General features: G+C 43.0%; 1 protein-coding gene across 3 annotated transcripts in view; it reads right to left on the bottom strand.

Moving 5' to 3' along the window:
- RASGRF2 (Ras protein specific guanine nucleotide releasing factor 2) overlaps positions 1-22,986 on the bottom strand; it is a 279,623-nt gene that overhangs the window by 164,435 nt on the left and 92,202 nt on the right. For all 3 annotated transcript variants that reach the window (XM_075541229.1, XM_075541230.1, XM_075541231.1), the window contains exons 3-4: positions 2,672-2,819; positions 440-529 (exon numbers count right to left, since the gene is read on the bottom strand). In XM_075541229.1, coding sequence (XP_075397344.1) covers positions 440-529; positions 2,672-2,819 — 238 coding nt within the window. The remainder of the gene's footprint in view (positions 1-439; positions 530-2,671; positions 2,820-22,986) is intronic.

The raw sequence follows: 22,986 nt of genomic DNA, 5'->3' as shown, positions 1-22,986 counted from the left end.
CTTCATGAGTATGAGCATCAAGTAGGTCATGCCTAAGACTCTACATTTTTATGGGAACAGGGCGCCTCAACTATCTCCCACAGAGCAGGTGCTGGGCTTGAACGTCCAAACCATTGCTTAGCTCCCTTTACCACCGACACCCCTTCAGAATTATGTGAATGGAACATGAAATTAGGAGGTTCGCCAGTACTTACTAATTCAATTGGAGAATATGGTGTATTTTTACCATCTTGTTGTAGCACCCATGAACTAGAAAGAAACCTTGAGCTGCAGTCCCCCCTGTTTAGAAGCTCAGCGAGTTCCCCTTGTAAGTCTAGGCGCCATCCAAACAGGAGCTCCAACACTGCTGCCAGCCCAGGCGAAGGCGGTGGAGACATCACTAGAGCCCAGGCTGCTGGTTGCAAAACCCCCTTTGATGCCAGAAGCCCCAGTGTCCTACCTTTTTAATTTTCTTGATATCTGGGTCTTCATCTTCTTGGTTGCTTTGGTAAGGTCGCATCCGTTCCTTGGTTTTATTAAGAGCAATAATCTGTAACACAAAATTGACCCATTTCATGATTTGGGAAATAGTGACTGAGAGCCCGAAGCCCACGGGAGTCCATTGTGCCTACAAAGAGAGTGAATGAAATCTTCAGGGACACTCACTTCATGTGCACCCTCTCTTACCCTGGTGCTGAGGCAAGAGGACACAAACATCAGTCCCAGACCTGGTGTCACCCAAAGGGGTTTTACGAAGTGGTTCTGCAAAGTGTAAAGTGGACCTCGGGTTAAGAGACAGACTTGCTCAAGGCCCTTGACTGATGAGTAATCTAACCAAGCCCTCCTTGGAAATTCATCAAGCGTCTCTCCTGAGAGCAACTGCCAGGAGGTATGAAGTCTCAAGAGCAGTGCTTCTAAAGCTCTTTCTGATAAGAGTAGCAGAGCCCTGGGAGGGGAGGGGGGGCAAGTCAGCCGGGAAGGTTTCTCAGGAAAGGGATGGAGGATTGAAAGCTGGGATCCCTTCTATCTCCAGCTCGGTTCTCTAAAGATGAAGGCTAGCTCAAGACCAGGTGGCCTCTCAACTGCAGGGAGCCAGCAACAAGATAATAAGATTGACTAAATCGCCCCTCAGTAGCAGCTCTTAGAAACTGACGCTGGTTTACTCTGTGAGTCAGATACTTGACAAGTTAAGAGATCGCGACCACCCTCTCAGAACCCTCCTTACTTTTAAACTTCCAGCACCAGAGAAACTCCTCTGTCATTGTCTGGTGGGGAGGTGGGACATAACCTAGGGCTTCTGTCAAGAGACCACGGAAGACATACGTGCTGGTGTTAGTTTAGCTGGAATCTACATTCAGACTAAAGCAGAGCAAAGTGAAGACAGAGCACACATAAACAAATATTGGGGAACGTTGCTTGGTCCCGATTTCTCCCAGAGAGTAAATGCCAACCTCTCGCCTAGCAGACAAGCATCTGCTCTAGCTTACTGCGACAAAAGAAAAGAACACAATAATTTTGCTTTAAATTACAGTGCCTGATATAGTCTTTTAAAAGGCAGGTTTGTTCGGTTTTCTGTTGTTGTTTCTACTGTATTGGATCCCAGGGTCTAATCACAAAGCTAACAACTCTAATGATATGGGTGAACCCAGCCTGCAACTGAAGATCACAGGAGAAGTTGGCGCATCCCAATGGGTTACGGCGGATTCATGCTCTGTCCACTGGAGGTGATACACACGCGGAGCAGGAGGTGACTCTCTAGACAGAATTCGCAGGGTCTGAGGGGAGAGTGTGGAAGACCATTCTGTCCAACGACAGTGAGAATGACAAGAAGAGGGCCTAGACTGAGGCCCTTGAGTAGCTTATGCCAGCAAGGATACAATTAACCGCAAGGTTCATTTTGTCCTATTCTTTGAATGTAAGAAAATTCGGCTTTGAGAGAGAGAAAGAAAGAAATATCTCAGTCTTTATATTCCTTTCAAGTCTTCAACAGTTGGTCACTTTCCATGGGGAATGACAAAGACAACAGGGAGCGGGGCACTTTCAGCTTCCGTCTATAGTCTGAAGCACCCAGGGAGTGGGAGGACCCAGCACACCACGAGGGGGGCGGGCTCCACGACCCTGCACGTCTCACTTGGTGTCCAGCTCTGTGTGGGGACAGAAAGGCTGGGAAGTCCAATCACTGAGGGGAAGGAACCATGGGAAAAGGGCTTGGAATTCTAACTTTAGGAAAAATTCACCTGTGCCAATACCTTATACTTTAACCCAAAGGTATCATTCAAAATTCTACAAAGTAGAAAGTCGATTCTTTAGATCCAGTCAGCTAGAAAATGTGCTCTTTCTGAATGTACTTTTGGTTCTTCCTTCCTTGACATTTTAGACTGTAATTGGAATTATGACAGACTCACAATTATCTTGGCTACAAAGGTCGATCTGAAAACAGTAGTAAGGTAAACTCTCTATGATCTATGATGGCTATTATGGGATATGTGCATGTGCAGCATATTGTCTGATCTTTTTCTGTAGCACAGTTAGCTGATCCTAACACAGACATGGATTCATTTCTAGAGCAATGGGCCGACCACAGAGGATGACACAGAAACTCAACTGGGACTGAAATGCTGCCGAGAATTGGCCTTCGGTGGTCACATGGAGATGACAGTAAACACGAAACAAGGTAAGGCCTAAGATATACCTCTGATTTAAGTCGTTCAATTTCCGTATCTTGATCTTCAAGTTGATGTCGCAGTTGATTAGCAGCAATTTTCTCAGTCTCCACGATCTGAACTAGATGAATGTACTTCTGCATTAGCACTTCCCTCTCGATCAAAATGTCTGCGTAACTTCAAAGAGAATCACACGGTTAGTCACAAAGCAGTGTGTTGCTACAGCTCCATGGGCAACACACACACACACTCACACACACACACACACACACACGCATACACACACTCACGCGCGCACACTCACACACTCGCACACACGCGCGCACACGCACACACATACACACACACGGGAGTTCATGGAAAAATGAAATTCAAAGTTAATGGAGTTTCCCACAAATGTTTGGAAACGCTCTCTAAAATGTGTTAAACTTTGGGCTGTGACTTGGGTAAAGGTTTAGAGACCAAATCAGCTTTTCATTCAACAAATTCCTCCATAGTTGGCTTCGTGTCATTGAAGGTGATCCGTACAATGTCACCTCACTCATCCCCCTTCCTTCTGGGTCTCGCAGTTCTGTCCCCCTTTCCTCACCCTCTCTGCCTTCTCAGCTTGGTCCTTGCGATCCCGAACGTGTGCTTATCCTACCCATGTTTCCACGCAAATGTTCTTAAAAGAGGCCAGGGATATAGTTCATTTTACCCTCTCTACCTTCTCTGAACATTAACTTTTTATCCTTTCACATGTCCTCTATGACAAGTTCGTTTGATGATGCTCGCCACTCACAATTTTATCATATTAATAAATCAAAGGAAATATTAATATCTTTAACAAAGAAAATGCCCCAGCTTCTTTAACAAAGATACCAACACATTTAAAAATCAACAGCACTTTCTTTGTTTCCAGAGATGTTATTCAAAATAGTTCCCAGGGTAAGATATAAATGGTATCCTGCCACCAAGCTGAGTGAATGCAGTCACACGCCGAGCAGGTCCCTGCTGCAGAGCACCATGATGACCATACTAACACCACCAGGAAGCACAGAGCAGCCTGCCACCAGCTCAGGCTTGGTTTGCTTTAGGATTTTGAAACCATCGACAACGTTCTTTCAAGAACCAACAGAAGTGCTGATTGCATTCTAGAGATCAGTTTACATTTCTTTGGCAAGTATGGTAAAACAAACAGATTTTTATTGACTGCAATTCTCTGGGATCTGGAATTTTGCTGCTAGATCTTACAACATCCAGGGTGGTAAAATGCCAATTCCTCCACTCATCTAAGTTTTCCTACATGATATGCTAATGGTAATAATCAATAGAAAGAAACCAGAAACCAAACCTGTTGGTATCAAGTCAATTCCTAGCAACTGTATAGGCCTGAGCACAACTGTCCTGTAGGGTTTCCAAGGCTTTAATTGTACAGAAACACTGGCACCTCTTTCTCCCACAGAATAGCTGGGGGTGGGAACTGTCAACCTTGTGCTTAGCAATGCAATGCCTGCCTGACAATCCACCAGGGCTCCTCCTATGCACACCAGGGCCCCTTTATTCATCAAAAGTTACTACTGATCAATCGCATAAGATGGACTCTGTGTTATCTCATTTCCTCCTCCCGGCAACCCCAAGAGATAGACTTTATTTTCCCAATTGTCAGAGAAAGAACACTTAGGGAGGCACAATTGGGTCACACAGCTAGTGGCAGAGTTGGGATGAAAATTAAACTCTGACTCCAAGCTAGTGCTTAAGCATAAGCTAAATTGCCTTGCTCCTGAGAATACATGTAGTATAAACAGGAATGTGGTAGGAGACATATTTTGAGAGTCACCTAATCTCACATAACCTCATCTATAGAAACGTGGGCCATTGAATCCCCATTTGCACCACAAGTCATTATTTACATAACAATTGCATGAAGCTGGCCTGAAATGAAAGGCTCCTAATCTGAATGTAGAGGCATAAGGGACTCACCTTCTTCTTGAGAGACCTGATTCCTGGCCAGTGCACCTCATATACAAGCACTACCCCCCATTCAGTGGGGGCTTTTGTGTTGCTATGATGTTGAACGGATTTCAGCAGCTCTTCCAGAATAAGTCATTTCAGGAATCAAAAGACCTCCTTCTGAATACCAGCCCATGAAAGCCCTAAGGATCACAAAGGTCCAAGCCACAACCAGTCATGGAGATGGTGCCGATCTGGGCAGTATGTCATTCCACGGGGTCCCCAGAAGTCTGGGACCACTAGGCTGAAGCTGTCAACAACCCAGACTACAGCAATAAGATTCTTTCTCCTGGTACATTCGGATCGGGCCTGTGACCTATGTACTTGGACCCAGATAGTATGACCTTGGAAACTCAGTTCCCATTGAAGGGAAGCTATATTCGGCCACACCCACGCCAAAGCAGCCAGTCTGCTAAGAGAGAAAAGGTCAAGCAGGAGATCAGGAAAGTTGAAGCGAGAGAGAGAGAGAGAGAGAGAGAGAGAGAGAGAGAGAGAGAGAGAGAGAGAGAGAGAGAGAGAGAGAGAGAGATGATCTGAAGCACCGTGGTAACTAATAACTGCCAAAGTTCTTTGAGGCTTTGCCGTCTCTAGTTACCATCGCCTGCAAGTCCTGAGAGCCATTTCAACTCTAAGGTGTTAGGAGGTACTACCGTTTCCTCTAAGAAAATCCATGAACCAGATTTGTGCTATTTGGAACCAGAAATGCCTTAAGACAATTCTAAAGTCCCAAATTTAATTCAATTACCTCAACATCATCAGCACTTACATCATGTGTGCTCTTAGTGTTAAAGGAAAAACAATGCTGCTGACAATTTTTTCCCAGTCACTTGCTCTGAGTCCCCCTAAGAGGAAAGGCGGTGCGGAATGTAAGCAAGGAAAGAGGAAGAAGGAGAAAGAGAGCTGAGTCCTCGTAGAAAGAGGCGATTATTGAGAAGTTTTAAAGGAGGGTACGATAATACAGGATAAGGTCAATTATTACAATGAAAATACTACCTTTCCAACTGCAGAATCAATTTTATTAGAAATATGCCAGATTTCTGAGTAATCTGGTATGTAGCATCAGACTCATATGCAAAGCAATTTTATTTTCATCTTAAAGAAGAAAAAGGCAAGCCCAGAGTGGGATGCTTGGCTGAGTTTAAGGAGCCTGAGTGCTGATGGGTGCCTTTCTCCACTTCCCAGGTCCCAGGGAAACCACAGCAGCGCCATTAAACAAGAAAATATGCCACAAACAGGCCAGGAATTTTAGTAATTCCACAAAGAGAAAAACCAAACAGAATCAAATTGGTGGGGAAATCAGAGGAGAGGAAACCGCAGCTACAGATACTTGCATAGGCCTGGTTCTCACACAGGGTGGTCTGGAGGAGCGGCAAGCTGGAAAACCAACAATTACTGTGATCAGGAGTTGTTACAGGAATGCTTATCAGAGAATTCCTAATAAAAGTGCTTTCAGTGCAATGAGAAGTTATGCACCTCCCCAAGTCAACCAATAAAACGCAACTCCCCAAGTCAACCGATAAAACGCACCTCCCCAAGTCAACCGATAAAACGCACCTCCCCAAGTCAACCGATAAAACGCATGTCTGGCAGCACTGCCAAGGTCCTCAGGTCACAGCCCAAGGTTGGCCCTCGGTGGAAAAGGGGGCATTTCCTAAAGAAGGCTCCAACCGAGGCAGCTGCGCTCAGAGAAAATAGAGCTTGGATTTACCCCAGATGTCCACAGAAGGCATATATATATATATGAGAGAGAGAAAGAGAAACAGACCCACTGAGCCACCAGACCTCCTTTGAGAAATAACATGCCTTTGAGAAGGTACACAGAGGAACCAAAATAAGAAAGGGCCCTCCTTAGCAGTAAAATATGGTGTATTGGGTTTTTTGGTTGTGTTTTCTTTTTAAGGCGTCCTGGTCTTGCAACAGTTAACTGCTTGGCTGTAACGGGAAGGCTGGCGGTTCAGACCGACCAAAGACCTGGTGATCTGTCCCCATAAAGTTTTCAGCCTGTGCGGCGGCGCTCTTCTGTCACACAGGGTCGCCGTGAGTCAGGATGAAGTCTGGGGCATCCAACTAGAACGATTTTCTTTTCAGTGTAATGCATTACCACACATTTGACCACTTATAATGTTGAAACTGCATGTGAAAACGCTTCCTGTTTATTCGGATAGATTCTGCTGGCCAGGATTCCTGGCACCGTTTAGCTGGGTCCGCTGCTCAGACTCTCCCAGGACTATAATCAAGGTGATTGCTCATTTGGAGAGTTGAAAGGGGAACAACCTTCTCTAAGTTCATTCGGTTTAGGGGAAAATTCGTTTTCTTGGAGCTCCGACGGCTTGTTTCTTCAAGTCAGGCAAATATGTGTTTGAAGTCTGTATGAAGTATGAAGTCTGTCCCCACCAGGAGAATCTCCCTTTGGGAGAACTCAAAATCCACTTTGATTTGGGACTATAATTATATCTGGAAAAGCACTTTTCCCTTTGCAAACACTCTAACATTAGGAAGCGACCATCCCAAAGCCTTTGCCATATTCTAGTGGCTAGAAACAGGTCACGGGTTCCTCCGCAGGGCATGACTCACTGAAGGTCACTTTAGGTTTTATTTGCAACATATACTAAGCCAGTCTACTTCGGAATGAGGTCGCGGAGGACTCGCCAGTGTATCTGCCTGAGGGAAGCCAGCTCCCTGTGGCCCATCACCCTAAGGAGAGGCTCACAGGGCAAGGGCTTGAGGGAAATCCCTGGCCAAGAGCAAGTGCGGGGCTACGGTACTCATTCTAACAGCAGGTGAGGAGTGATAAGGCAGGGGATGCTGCCTTCAACCATGGCTGTGGCTTTGGAAGTCAATCCTCTCCGAGCTAAGCCTTCGTATGATGAACCTGCTGACCCTGTAATGTTGTCTTGTGAGGAGGCCTTGGAGCGAGCGAGGCCCCCAGCTGAGCGAGGCCGATTCCTGGCCCACCGAATTGTGAGGTAATAAATGTTTATCATTTAAGCCATTGAGTTTTGGGGTAAGACAATGGACAGTCCTAGCTGAGCCAAGAGAATGAACCATATATGAAGCAAGGCTATGTGAGGCAACAGATCCACCATCGTTGAGTGCATCCGGACTCCTGGTGTCCCCGGGTAGGGTTTCCGGGGCTAAATGTTCACAGAAGCGCACAGCTCCATCTTTCACCTGCATTGAAACCACTGGTGTGGGCTCAGCAGCCCCACTCCTAACCTTCAGCGCCCCCAGCGCTGCTCCACGGAGCCACGAGCAACGTAGAGCTCTAGAGAACTACACCAGCAGAGTGACTTTAGAAAGCCCAAAGTGCTGCTCAAGAAAAGAAATTACCAGGTAACAAGAACAGCTATTGGAGCCAAACAAACCAAAAGTGATCGCTATCGTTGTGCAAGTCCGTGGATTTCCTAACCAGCAAGCCAGGGGCAGCTGAAAACTAAATTGAGAACAATTAGCTGAAAAGTAAGATGAGCAATGAACTAACACACTACACCAGAATATAAAGAGACTGAAGATATGAGAGAGAGAAATTAGCAACACAGATGATCCAAGTTGTCAGAGGCTTGATATCCAACTTATGGGAGACATGTCTTATGGGAACTCCAGAAAGGGAAAATAAAACAAAAGATGAGGTGGAACTAGAAAGAAAGAGAAGCAATCTTTCCTGAACCAAATTTAGCACAGTTCAAAGAGAAAGAATGGTACAAATGCTGAGCAGGATCTATGAAAATGTCCCATACTTGGTACCTATTGAAATATTAGAACGCTGATATTACAAACAGAAGTTATAAAAGCTTCCAAAGGGGAACAATTATCTAAAAATGTGAGACTCAAGCTGACATCATTATTTCCATCAGTAACTTGGGATGTAAATAATAACAGAAAATTGAGGGGAAAATATTAGGGACCTAAATTCCTATACCTGGGCCACCAGAGACCAACCAAGGCCCAAATAAGACAGAAAAAGTTGACTACCCACCCACACTTAATGACAGGAAAAGGTATAAAGAGTTTTTTTAACCAAACAGAACAAAACAAAACACGAGATGATAGAGAAGGCAAGAATACAAGTCAAAGGATGCCAAGGAATCTGTAAAGAAACTAGAAGTTGGCTCAGGCAAGAATGGCCTTCAAGGAACTGTTATTCAATTGCACATTATTAATCCCATTCCCCAGGGAACCAAGCACGGATCTTGGCCTATGGAGCATAATATCTCTATAACCAGGTTGCTGATTTTTAAATTTTCAGAATCAATCACAGCAAAGCACAGAGGCTCAATAAAATTTAGAGGGAAAACTGATTTAAATTTTATAAGCTAAAGATAAATAATAATGAAAGTAATAAAACATCAAGGTTAGAAGAGGGAAAAAAGTACACTAAAAACCAGTTTGGGTGTCTTCTTCTTAATCAAAGGGAGTTAATACATATTTTGCCAAGTTGACAAATCAACATAGAGGATTAGTTGTACTATTTTAAGACACAAACTCAACCAATGAAGTAGCCCCCAAAATGTGAATAATAAAACCCAAGGAGACAGGGAAGAGGGGGCTTAGAGGTCTTGTAAAAATGTTTAGTTCTTTGCATCATCAATGACACTTCCAAAAAATACTCTGTGAGCAAGGATCAAGTGGCACTGTCCTCTCTGTGCTATTCGGTGCCATTAAGATTGTTGCTGTGAGTCCACCACTGTCTCAATCGTCTTAGTGAGGTTCTCCTTCCCCACCACTCCCTCTCTACTTTACTCAGCATGATGTCCTTCTCCAGGGACTGGTCGCTCCTAATAACATGTCCAAAATAATCTGAGACAAAATCTTGCCATCCTCAATTCTGAGGAGTACTCCGGCTGTGCTCCCTGTAAGCCACACTTGCTTGTTCTCCTGGCAGTTCATGGGACATTTCATGTTCTTTGTCGCCTTCATAACTCAAACACGTCGATTCTGCTGTGGTCCTCTGTATACATTGTCTAGCTTTCACCTACGAGGGAATGGAGACACCCTGGCTTGGGCCAGGTGCACTGTAGTCCTCAGAGTGGTACCTCTGCTCTTTAACACTCTCGAGAGATTTGGGGCAGCAGATGTGCCCAGTGCAACACCTTGTTTGGTTTCCTAACTGCTGCTTCCCTGATTACCAATTGTGGGCCCAAGTAAAACCAAATCCTAACAACTTCAATCGTTTCTCCTTTTACAATGATGCTATCTATTGGTCCAGTTGTGATGATAATGTTGTCTTTACAGAGTTGTAATCTATACTGAAGGCTGCAGTCTTTGATCTTAATAAATCCTGTAGGGTTCATGAGGGAGGGAGAGGAAGGGAGGGGGGAAATGAGGAGCTGATAACAAGGGCTCAAGTAGAAAGGAAATGTTTTGAGAATGATGATGGCAACATATGCACAAATGTGCTTGACACAATGGATCTATGTATTGATTGTGATAAGAGCTGTATTAGCCCCCACTAAAACGATTATAAATAAATAAATGCTTCAAGTTCTCGTCACTTAGTTGTGTCATTTACATATTGAAAGTTGTTAATGAGCCTCCCTCGAATCCAAATATCTCGTTATTCTTCATATAGTCCAGCTTCTCAAATGATTTACTCAATATACAGATTGAATAAGTATGGAGAGAGGACACAACCCTAATTTACATTGCCCTGATTTTAAATCATGCAGCCTCTCCTTGTTTTGTTCAAGAACTGCCTCTTCATCTGCTGACATGAGCCACCGGAGCACTCTGCAGTGCTCGGTCATTCCCATTGTTGGCAGTGCTGCCGATAGTTATTATGACTATAAGAAAATGCCTTTGTAAGTCAATAGAACACAAGTAAACATCTTTCTGGTATGCTTTACTTTCAGTCAAAATCTCTCACTCCTCTTTCGAATACAGTCTGACTTTGATAATACCTTCTTTTGAATACAGTTTGAAAGCTCCCTGTTGAGATGTCAGACAGGGCAAGATATGACAAAATAATAATTTATAAATTATCAAGGGTTCATGAGGGAGGGGAGAGCAGAGAGAGAGGGGAAAAAATGAGGAGCTGGTGCCAGGGGTTTAGATGGAGAGTGGATGTTTTAACAATGATGAGGGCAATGAATATACAAATGTGCTTTACACAATTGATGTATGTATGGATTGTGATAAGAGTTGAATGAGCCTCTAATAAAATGATTTTAAAAAGAAAGAAAGCTCGCTGTCAAAGTACTGCTACAACTGTTTTTTATCTTCAGCAAAATTTTACTTGTGTGCAATATTAATGATTCTTCAATAACTATGAACATGATTGCTCCCACACAGTTTGCCAGGCAGTTGTCTGTCTTCCCGATTTCTTGGAATAGACTCGTGAGTGTCTCCGGCACTGCATTCAGTTTGCTGAAACATTTCGATTGGCATTCTCTCAATTCCTGGAGCCTTGTTTTTCCACTCACACCTTGAGTGCAGTTTGGACATCTTCCCTCACGACCATTGGTTCTTGGTCATATGCTACGTCTTGAAATGAATGAACGTGGGGCAATCCTTTGTGGTGCAGTGATTCTGAGGACCCCTCCCATTTTCTTTTTGTTTCCTGCACCATTCGATATTTTGCCCAAAGACTCCTCCAATATTGCAATTCCAGCATTGTTTTCTCTTTGGCCCTTTCAACTTGAGCGATGCTGAGGGTGTTCTTTCCTCTTAGTTTTCTAATCCCGGGTCTTGGCGCATTCCATTGTGATACATGACTTTTTCTTCTTGAGCTACCCTTGAAATGCTCTTGCTCAGTTCCTTTATCATTTATTTCATTTGCTTTAGTTACTCTACATTCAACACGTTTCAGAGTCACTGCTGACATCCACTTGGGTCTCTTCTTTCTTAATGACCCTCAGCTTTCTTTATGTCTTGATGTTCCTGAGGCCACCCCACTACTCATCTGGCCTTCCCTGTTGAATGCATTGACTCTGTCCATGGGATGATCTCTAAATTCAGGTGGGATATACTCAAAGTCATATTTTGATTCTCAGGGACTTGCTTTCATTTCCTTTAGCTTCAACCTGAACTTATACAATTGATGATTTGTTCCACAGGTGGTCTCTGGTCTTGTTTTGGCTGATGCTATTATGCTTCTCTATCATCTTTTCCCACAAAACTCACTGCCAGAGAGTCTATGCCAACTCATAGAAACCCCGCAGAACAGCATAGAACTGCCCCTGTGACTTTCTGAGGCTGTGACTGTTTACAGCAGTAGAAAGCTCATCTTTCTGCCTTGGAGGGCTGGTGGTTTCCAACTGCTGACATTGTGGATCACAGTCCCACATGCAACCACTAAGCCCCCAGGACTCCTTTCTCTTCCCATAGATGTAGTCCCCTTGATTTCTGTGTATTTCATCTGGCAAAGTCCGGGGAAATAGCCACTGTTTATGCTATTAAAAGAGGTATGTACAATGAAGAAGCACTTAGTTTATAAAATGCTATCTCCAGGTTGGTTCCTATCACCATGATTGTATGTTCCAAAAATGTATCCTTCCTTTTGGTTTCCAACATTTGCATTGCAACCACCAGTAATTATCAATGCCTCTTGATTGCATGTCTGACTAAATTTAGACTAACGGGGATGGTTGAATTTGATTGCTTCTTCATTGGCCGTAATGGTTGGTGTATAAATTTGAATAATAGTTGTATTCATTAGACTACTGAGTAGGGGAATAGTTATCCTATCCCATCACATGCAATGTTGTACGTAAAGATGGACCTTGAAATGTTCTTTCTGTCACATAATGCTCCCGAGTGAGTCATCGAGGAGAGATGATCACAATATTCAATAAGACAGATGAAAACATTCATATCCTCTGTTTCAGTAATTTTACATCCAGCAATGTAACCCAAGAAAAACGAGACTTGTAAAAAAATGTTTGACAGGATGATAACTCATTATGTTGATTCATAATGCAAATAAAATAAGAGGAAATTGATCTAAAGAAACATAAAATACGGAAGTGGTGAAAGAAGTAGTACTGAGAAAATGGAACCTACCCGCCATTTACCGTGACGCTGTTATAACATAATAGAATGCATATGCTAGAACCTATTGCTTCAGCAACTGTGTCAAGCCATCTCTTTGGGGGCCTTCCTCTTTTACACTGTCCCTTCACTTGCCAAGAATGGTGCCCTTCTCCAGGGACTAGTCTCTCCTGACAATATGTCCAAACTATATAAGAAATAGTCTCGCCATCCTTGCCTCTAAGGAACATTCTTGCCGTACTTCCAAAACAGATCTGTTTGTCCTTTCAGCAGTCCATGGAACTTTCAATATTCTTCTCCAACACCAAAATTCAAATGCATGGACTCTTCTTCCATCTTCCTTATTCAACGTCTAATGCTCGCATGCCTATGAGGTGAGGGAAAATACCACGGCTTGGGTCTTCAAAGGAACATTCTTGCTTTTCAACACTCCAAAGAGGTCTTGTGCAGCAGAATTACCCAATGCAATTCATCTTAAAGTTTTACTTTGCTGCCATGAGCATTGATTATGGATCCAAGCAAGACGAAATCCTTGACAAATTTCATTCCCCCCCCCCATTTTTCATGATGATCCAGTGGTCAGGATTTTGACCTTCATTACATTGAGGTGTACTCCACACAAAAGGCTGCAATTCTTGATCTTCATCAGCAAGTGATTCAAGTCCTCCTCACTTTCAGCAAGCAAGGTTGTGTCATCTGCATATCACAGGTTGTTAATAAGCCTTCCTCCAATCCTGATGCCACATTCTTCTTAATATAGTCCAATTTTTCTGAGCAAATAATCAGAGAAGCTGGACTGTGTATGGCTTTGTAGACCACTATAAAGCCTCAGGACTTCGCTGTGATTGAAATAATCAAGTTTTGATCAGAGGCATAACAATTGGCGTTTTTATCAAAGCCAGACCAATTTTGACTTCTTATCCAGATTGCTCTTGCTGCTGAGAGGAGAAAAGGGGGGAAAGGCGCAGGCTGGGAGAGAGATGTGATTTATAAAAGGGGAACAGTTGGAGGCTACCCCAATAGCCTAGGCAAGAGATAGTAAGGATTAATCCCGCCCCTGGCAGGGAACCTAGTATTCAGAAGTCATTCAAAACCAACAAACATGAGAGGTCATGTAATCTGAATTATTTTTCAGTTTCTCTTCACATGGTATTTTTCAGCTCCTATTATTTTCCAGGCGTTCGGGTTATTTCATCGGAGCTCCTCGCTTTGCTATGCTGGCTGGAGCAGCCCCTCAACCTTACACCTAAAAGTCTCCGAGATGAATCTTACCCATCAATCATGCTTATTCCAAGACAGTGTCAAAATAGATGAAAATACATGTCTAGCTTCCTTCCCCTCAATGTAAGAATTGAGAAAGCATCAGTATTTCTAGTCTGCTATGTTTCTCCTATATGTTTCGGCTGATTAAGTATTCCACTGTTTGAAAATGTTTGCCCCTTCTACTCACTACAGTTTTGGTTTGGGGTTTTGTTCAACTCACGCAAAAAAGGAAAAACTGTTTCACAGTGCCAAGGGAATTAATAAAATTAGACTGCATAAATCAATATGATGAAAGCTGAATTCAAAATGCATCTGTCAAGTAGCAACAGATGGCAAGTTTGGAGTATATATGGAAATAAAATATTGATATGCAATATTTATAATCAAACCGAACCACCACCAATGCACACAAGAAGAACATTAACAGAAAATTTGAAGGAATTCAGAGAAAAGGGAAAGTATAAAATTATAGGCCTTGATTATGTTTATGTTGCTATAGTTTTTTGGTTTTTTTAAAAAATGATTTTATTGGGGGGGGGTGTCATACAGCTCTTATCACAATCCATGCATCCACCCATTGTGTCAAGCACATGTGTGAATTTGTTGTGTGTTGCTATTGTGAAGTGCTATTAAGTCAATTCGACTCATAGCAACCCTGTAAGACAGAGCTCTCCAGAGGGCTTCCTAGCCTTAACTTTGTACAGCCGCAGGTCACTGCACAGCCAGTAGGTTAGAACTACCGACCTTCCAGCACTTCACTATTGTGCCCCCAGGATTCCATAGTAATTATGTTTAGAAGGATAAAGATTATGATTGTTTAACAAGAAGTTAAGTGGACAGAAAGGGCAGAGTTTCACCCTAGTTATTTTGATTGAAGACCAAACCAAAAACCAAACTCACTGCCACCAACTTGATTTCTAGTCATGGTGACAGGACAGGGTCAAAGTGCCCCGGGGGTTTCTGAGACTGGAACCATTTCCAGCGACAGAAAGCCCACTGGTGGATTTGAACTGTGAACCTTGCAGTTAGCAGCCCAATGTGTAACTACTGAACCACCAAGGCTCCTTTTAGATTTAGGACACACAAGGCAAGCTTTGGGGAAGCCAAAGCTGACAAGACACGCAGCGACTGTTGGAAGAAAAACTCTCAAACTCCAACATTCTGCCCAATTTTCTTCAAAGCACGATGTGAAATCAGCATCCATCGTCTCAAGAGAGCGGTTCTGTCCTTACAATTTCAGAATATCCAATTTGGAATGATGGCAGTGCGGCTCACATCTGCACGGCAGTGGAGCACCGGCAACAAGCCATCCTTCCTCGCTTATTCTTGGCTCTCAGCTTCTCTTACGTCAATAGTCCCACTCCAGAAATAATCAATGTTTTCTGAGATCTAACAAAATTGGCTAGCATTGGTGTGGATGGAGTGATGACTCTCCTCTCTATCAACAGGCTTCTTTCTCCCACGTTGTCCTACTGAAGTATGAACTCGAACATCTCTGTTAGGAACGATTACAAAGAAAAGGAACACAATGTAAAGACTAACTCCTTTTTCCACATCTTTTCCCTTAATTCTAATTCATAGTTTCAGTGTTTCCTTCATCGCAGTTCCCTGCTTACACATTTAATTCTAACCTTGGGGTATCTGGAAACCTGTCAATAATCCTTTCTTAACCCCCAAATACATACATATTTCTTCAAAGCAGGCAAAAATGTAAGGGAATATAACAGAAATTCAATAATGGCAATATTATTCCTTTGGTACAATGACATTTTTTAAAATGCTCCTAAAAGTGAATATATTTATAACACTTAATTATGTTTGTGATGTTGTTACAAAAATGAGGAAAATGTTTTATAACAATGAATGTTTATGGTTTTTCCCTATATCCTTTCAAACATGCATGAAAATGAGTACAATAAGATCAACCAAAAATCCTTTATCAAGAATACTGATCCAATTATGTTAATTATACCAGAGTGGATTAAAAGGATTTATCAATTCTCTTTTAATTTTCACTACAAAATGAATCACTACTGTGCTGAAAACACAAGAAAGGTGTGCATCCGGGTTGTATCCTTTTACCATATCTATCTCATCTGTAAGACAAGCAAACACACTGAGCAGCTGCACTATGTGAAGAAGAATGCACAGCCGGGGTGGAGGGAGACTCATTAGCAACATGTGATATGGAGATGACACAGCCATACTTGCTGAAAGTGAGGACGTCTTGAAGCACTTCCTGGTAAAGATCACAGGCCACAGCCTTCAGTCAGGATCACAACTTAACATAAAGAAAACAAAACCCTCAAAAGTGGACCCAGAAGCAACCTCACAATAAAGAGAGAAAAGACTGAGGTTGTCAAAAGTTTCATTTTGCGTGGATCCGCAATCAATGGAAGAAATGGGAAGAAATCAAGAAATCAAATTACGAATTGCATTGGACAAATCTGCTACAAAAATGGTTTAAATATGATTTTGAGGACTAAGGGGTGCCTCACCCATCACATTTTCTATGCCATTTTCAATCCCCTTGAATGCATGCGACACCTGGACAATGAATAAGGAAGACCAGAGAAGAACTGATGCATCTGGATTATAGTGTTGGCAAAGAATATTAAATATACTATAGACAAATAAGTCTGTGAAGAATAAAAATCCGTGTTGTAATAAGTACAGCCAGAATATTTCTTAGAACTGAGGATGGTGAGACTTGGTCTCAACTACCTTGTACATGTCATTGGGAGGGCCCAGTCCTTGAAGAAGGACAGCACACTTTCTAAAGTAGAGGTTCAGCAGAAAAGATGAACTCCAATGAGAGAGATTGACACAGTAGTGACAATAATGGGTTTAAACCGAACAAGGATTGTGAGGACGGTGTAGAACTGGTAGTGTTTTGTTCTGTTGTACACAGGGGTCACCAACTCTAAATCACCTAACAGCAGCAGCAGGTGAAAACAACCCCAGGGTAAACAAAGTGTGGTCTACCCGCATAATGGACCATTATTCAGCACAAAGGGAAAGGAGGTGCTGACACACGCTGTGACATGATGAACCTCCAAGCATGATGCTGCGTGAAGGATTCAGACACAACAGGAACACTTGCTTTTAATCATTTTATTGGGGGCTCATACAACTCTTATCACAATCCATACATACATCAATGGTGTCAAGCACATTTGTACATTCATTGCCTTCATCATTCTCAAAACATCCACTCTCTACCTAAGCCCCTGGCATCAGCTCCTCATGTTCCCCCTCCCTCCCTACTCCCCCCTCCCTCATGAACCCTTGATAATTTATAGATTATTATTTTGTCATGTCTTGCCCTGTCCGACGTCTCCTTTCACCCACTTTTCTGTTGTCCGTCCCCCAGGGAGGAGGTCACATGTAGATCCTTATGACCGGTTCCCCCTTTCTAACCCAACCTCCCTCTACCCTCCCAGCATCGCCACTCACACCACTGGTCCTCAAGGGATCATCCGCTCTGGATTCCCTGTGTTTCCAGTTCCTATCTGTACCAGTGTACATCCTCTGATCTAGCCAGACTTGCAAGGTAGAATTGGGATCATGACAGAGGGGAAGGAGGAAGAAGCATTTAGGAACTTGAGGAGAGTTTTATGTTTCATCTTTGCTACATCACACCCTAACTGCTCGTCTCCTCCCCGAGACCCTTCTGTAAGGAGATGTCCTGTGGCCGACAAATGGGCTTTGGGTCTCCACTCGCACTTCCCGCCTCATTCACTATGATAAGATTTTTTTATTCTGGTGATGCCTGATAATTGATCCCTTCTACACTTCGTGATCATACAGGCTGGTGTGTTTCTTCCATGTGGGCCATGTTGCTTCTGAGCTAGATGGCTTGATTGTTTACCTTCAAGCCTTTAAGACCCCAGACACTGTATCTTTTGATAGCTGGGCACCATAAGCTTTCTTCACAACATTTGTTTATTCACCCACTTTGTCTTCAGCAGCTGTGTCGGGAAGGTGAGCATCGTAGAATGCCAATTTAATAGAAGAAAGTATTCTTGCATTGAGGGAGTACTTGAGTGGAGGCCCAATGTCCTTCTGCTACCTTAATACTAAACCTATAAATATATGCACATAGATCTACTTCCCCATCCTCATATATAAATATATTTGCATATGTACATGCCTTTATCTATACCTCCATAAATGCCCTTTGCCTCCCAGCTCTTTCCTCTATTTCCTTTGACTTTCTTCCACAACAGGTGCATTTTATGACCTCTTTTGTATATTACATGTGAGGGATCGTCACAAAGGTCATAGAAAAATTCCATTATCTTTTTCATTCCATTTCGCCTTTAACTTTTTAACGGCTGCTCATATCTGGAATAGGACAAGGCATAGAGAGAAAACTGGGGGAGGGGTAAGGAGAATTGGGTAGTTATTACTTAAACGGAGTTGAGTCTCTGTTTGGGGTGGTGGCAAAACTTTGGAAAGATATGGAAATGGTAGTGAATAGAATTAAAGTCAGTGACAAGATCTTAAGAATTACTCAAATGGAAATTTTGTTAGACATCTTACCACAACAGAATGTTTAAATTTTCATAATTATAATTAAATATAATTATAAATAATTTGCTGTTATAATTTATTAATAATTAACCACCATTAATGTATCATTATACTTATATAATTATTTTATTGTTACAATTATAAATATATTTACATTTATAATGATATTATATAATAAAGTGGTATTGGTGAAGGCAGACATTTTCACACAAATATGAACTATAAATAAATAATATATTTTATGTGCAAAGAGCTTACAAACAAATTTATTTTTAAAAACCACCAATTGGTACAAGTGTGAAAAGAGCAGACATAATAGCATATATAAATACACTGTCATTGAGGTGATTCAGACTCATAACAATCCTACAGGGTGAAGGCGAGATGTCCTTCTGGGGTTCCAAGTGTGCAAATATTTGCTGGAGCAGAAAGCCTCATCTTTCTCTGGTGGAGCAGCTAGTGGTTTTGAACTGCTGACTTTGGGTTTAGCAGCCCAAAGTGTAATCAACTATACCACCAGAGTTTCTTAATAATTTATATAAGAAATATAAATATTAATGATAGCCAAGGAATACTCAACCTCACCAATTATCAAGAGAAAGCTTATTACATTAAGATACCATTTTCACCCATCAAATCCAATAAAGATTTAAAAAATTTTAAAAACTAGTCCAGCTTCCCTAGGCCCCAGGAGAGGCTGCATAAATGGGTATACATATTTCTGAAACAATTTGGCATCATGGTCAGAGAAGGGGACAAGAGATGAGAAGCAAACAATTTGCCAAAAAAATTAACTCAAGCTGGTCAAAGAAATCAATGCAGTAGTCTCATAGGTTCTTCAAGAGCAATAAGAGGCTACCAACCTCACTGCCATGGAGTTGATGTGGACTCGTGGAGCCTCTAAAGGACAGGGAAGAGGTGCCCCCGTGTAATCCTTTACAGAAGTAGAAAGCCCGGCTGTCTCTTGCTGAGCACCTGGTGGTTGCTAACCGCACAGTCTGCAGCTGGCAGCCCAATGCGCAAGCCCTACGCCACCAAGGCTCCCGATAGGGGCTACCGTGGAGGCTTACAGACAAGAACGGTTCTTTTTGTCTTCAGGGGGAAGAAAGGGATCAAGAACGAGGGTGCATGCGCTGACCCTGAGTCCTGAAGCAGGAGTGGGTGTTGAGTCGACAGGAAAGGGGCAGCTTAGCCCGTACCCATCCCTGTCTGTGTTTTCTAGAGCTGGAGCCTTGGACATAAGGGGAAATAATGAGCTGGTCCCAAAGATAAGCCCTAAGGAGCCTCACTTTGGCCGTTTCACTGTATCCCAGGATTCAGGACATACTGTGGAGCAATCAAATCTCCATAAAGTGATCATTTTCACCCTCACAGCAACTTGGAAGACCATTGTACTACTCACACTCATCCACACATGTTTAGAACAATCAGTGATCGGAGAGTAAAGAGACTATAATAAAAACAGTCAGTGATCGGGGAGTAAAGAGACGATAATAAAAATGATAGGGAGCCCTGGAGTTCTTTCAGCTGATCAAATGCTCTGTTTAGATCATCCGTTCTGGCAAACGTGGGTTTAGATTAGATTAGAAGGATATAAATTTGAAATACAGATTGGTGAGGTGGCTGAGCAAAAGATGCTGATGGCTAATCAAGGGCCAATGTCATAGACAGGAGAGGGCTGGAGCTCAGGTTTGTGGGAGTAAAAGATGAATACAGAACTTTTCATTGATTTACTTTGGCTTTTAAAAAGCTTTCTTTTCTTTTTTGATGACAATGTACATTCATATCTTACTTGTGTGCTGATCAGGAGCTCTGGGGGCGCAGTGGTTATGAAGTGGTCTGCTAGCCACAAGGTCAGCGGTTTGACACCACTAGCCACTCCATGGGAGAAAGATAAGGCTTGAAAGGTTTTCTACTCCTGTCAAGAGTTACAGTCTCTGAACCCCACCAGGGGCAGTGCCACCCTGTCCTACAGGGATGATATGTGTCAGAATCAAGTCAATGGCAGTGAGTTTCATGTTCGTGTCTTTGTGTACAGGGAGTCAGTCACCAACTTAGGATGGCGTCCCTTCCAAAAACTCTGTTGGAGTCAGGACTGCCATAAATCAAGCACGCCATATTTCAGTTTTCATTGCCATTGCTTATAAGTTTATCTTCATTTGTCTTTGGGCTTGGAAACATTACATATAAATGTACACCTATAATTGAATACATATATACATGTGATATTACATATATCCATAAGAAAATGGGCAACGCTGGCCTTCGTTCAGTTGTTGAAACTATACTTGTGGAAGGATCAGCATCACCTGATTATTCTGGGGAATGGGATGGCGGTTCCAGGCAGAACATGGGTGAATGTCAGCCAGATGATCTTTCTATGTGCTGCAGTACAGCATGTAGCACTTCCTACCAATGACAGAAGTACAAAAGAAAACAAGAAGACAAATGGCCATCATGTGGTTTATCATAATTCATATGTCATGATTACCTGTATTCAAAACATAAGTACTAAATCTAAATCCACAGCTCAGGTTGACCAAGGGGGAAAAATACATCTACTGACTTTGGACAGTCACACTGACCCCGGCGACAAGAGTTCCAAGACAGTGGAAAGAAAACTCCCCACCCCAAAGGGCTGACAAAGAACAGGAGCTTTGCCAACAGGGAGAACAAGCCAAAACATGTCTTCAAGAAGCTTAGCTGGCCGGGCTCGAGAGGACCAACAGAAGAGAAGGCTGAGGGATTTGCTTTAAGGAGGGAGATAAGGAGAGTCGGAGAAAATGGGGGCTTCAAAAAGGGTGGAGAAGAAATAAACTGGAAATATAGGCAAGAAATAGAACAACCAATGAAGCAAGAAAGGAGCCTTGGAGGTGTAGAGGGTTATGAACTGGGCTGCTAACTGAACTGGTCAGCAGTTCAAAAACAGCGCACTTCCTGTGGGAGAAAGACGAGGCTTTCTGCTCTCATATGCACAACATAGGAAACCCACACGGGGCAGTTCTACTGTCTTACAGGGTCACTATGAGCTGAAATCAAGCGGTAAGTTTGGCTTTTAATTTGAGTGAAGCACGAAACCAGGAGTAAGAGATCAAGGTGGAGATTTGCCTTCAATCCGAGATGGGGCCAGCTAGGAGAACCGTAGGGAGTCAGCTCACTCCTGCAGGGGAGGGGGCTTACTTGTAGGATGAAGAGCCTTCAGTCTTTTTTGAAAACTCTACTGCAGTGTAAGCTTCAGGGCAAAGGAACTGCGAGGAATGAGAAAGATAACTGGAAAGTCAATCTATGAACTGGAGGCTGAAAATTAGAAAACTGAAGGCCAGCTTTTCCCTAAAGAAAAATGTTCTCAGCAGTACATCAAGCGTAGTCTTTCAAAGCTGACACGCAGGAGCCTGTACTGTGTGGACTCGAAGGAAAGAAAATGGTGAATTCACTGGGTTGTGTGTGAAGGCTAGGCCTGACAGGGGTTCTTCATAAAAACACAGTATCTCAAATCAAGAAAGTCCTCCTCTTGCACTTGAAGTTAGTGGTCGTCTTACAGTTACAAGAAGCATCTACAGTCTGGCTGTGGGATTGCTTCAGGCTATAACATCACTGCACCAATCTGCCTTCTTTAGTCCGTGGCTTTGCTATGATGTGTGGAGCATCTTCGGCTTTTTAATGTCATCATTCTTTCCTGATCTGGAAGGGCTTCTACACGCAATTTTGCAGCAGGGCTCGTCTTACGGGAGATGTGATGCATACCGTGGCTTTTCGTGTTGTAGTCACTTTACGTTCTACACGCCGCTCTAAATTATGCCTCTACCCAAGGAAAGTGAATGAGATTAAAAGCACTGAGTGCTTGAAGCAGTTGCCATGGTGTGTGTGTGTGTGTGTGTGTGTGTGTGTGTGTGTGTGTGAGAGAGAGAGAGAGAGAGAGAGAGAGAGAGAGAGAGAGAGAGAGAGAGAGAGAGAGAGAGAGAGAGAGAAAGCAGACTCTCTCAGGGACATGTAATCTAAAGGACCACAGATTAAAAACAGACGCAAGAGAGAGGCTGGGTTAAATCTTTCTTTAGTGGAAAAGAGAACTAAGCTTAATTGAAAGATTTAACTGGAGGATTAAGTCTTTCTGCTTATCCAGTTAGGGACTGGCAGGGTTAAGAAAAAGTTAGGTCAAGCCCTTGCCAAGCTCAATCTGACATGAGCTTTGTGGAATGGAAGCAGATGCCCAATCTCTTATTCTCTTGCCAAGATCCTCCCCTTAGAGGGAATCTGAAGAGTCACCTGCCACAAGGCGAGCAGTGAAGGAAGAGAAGAGAAGGGAAGAACCTGAGGTCGTGTTTTGTGCAGAGTTTCACCAAGAGCAGTGTGGCGTCAGCGGTCGAACTCTCAGTCTCCACGCAGGAGAACTGGGTTCAATTCCCAGCCAATGCACCTTGAGTGCAGCCACCACTCACCCCTCAGCGAAGGTCTGCATAGCGCCCTGATGATGACCAGCAGCGATTTCAAACTAAGATGAACCCGAAAGAAGGGCTAGTGCTCTACTTCCAGAAACCGACCAATGAGAACACGCTGGGCCACGTGCTGT

This window comes from Tenrec ecaudatus, chromosome 2 (genome assembly GCF_050624435.1).
Source record: "Tenrec ecaudatus isolate mTenEca1 chromosome 2, mTenEca1.hap1, whole genome shotgun sequence".
Lineage (NCBI taxonomy): Eukaryota > Metazoa > Chordata > Mammalia > Afrosoricida > Tenrecidae > Tenrec > Tenrec ecaudatus.
Note: the sequence above shows the minus strand (reverse complement) of the source record. Positions and strands in the feature narration are given on the sequence as shown.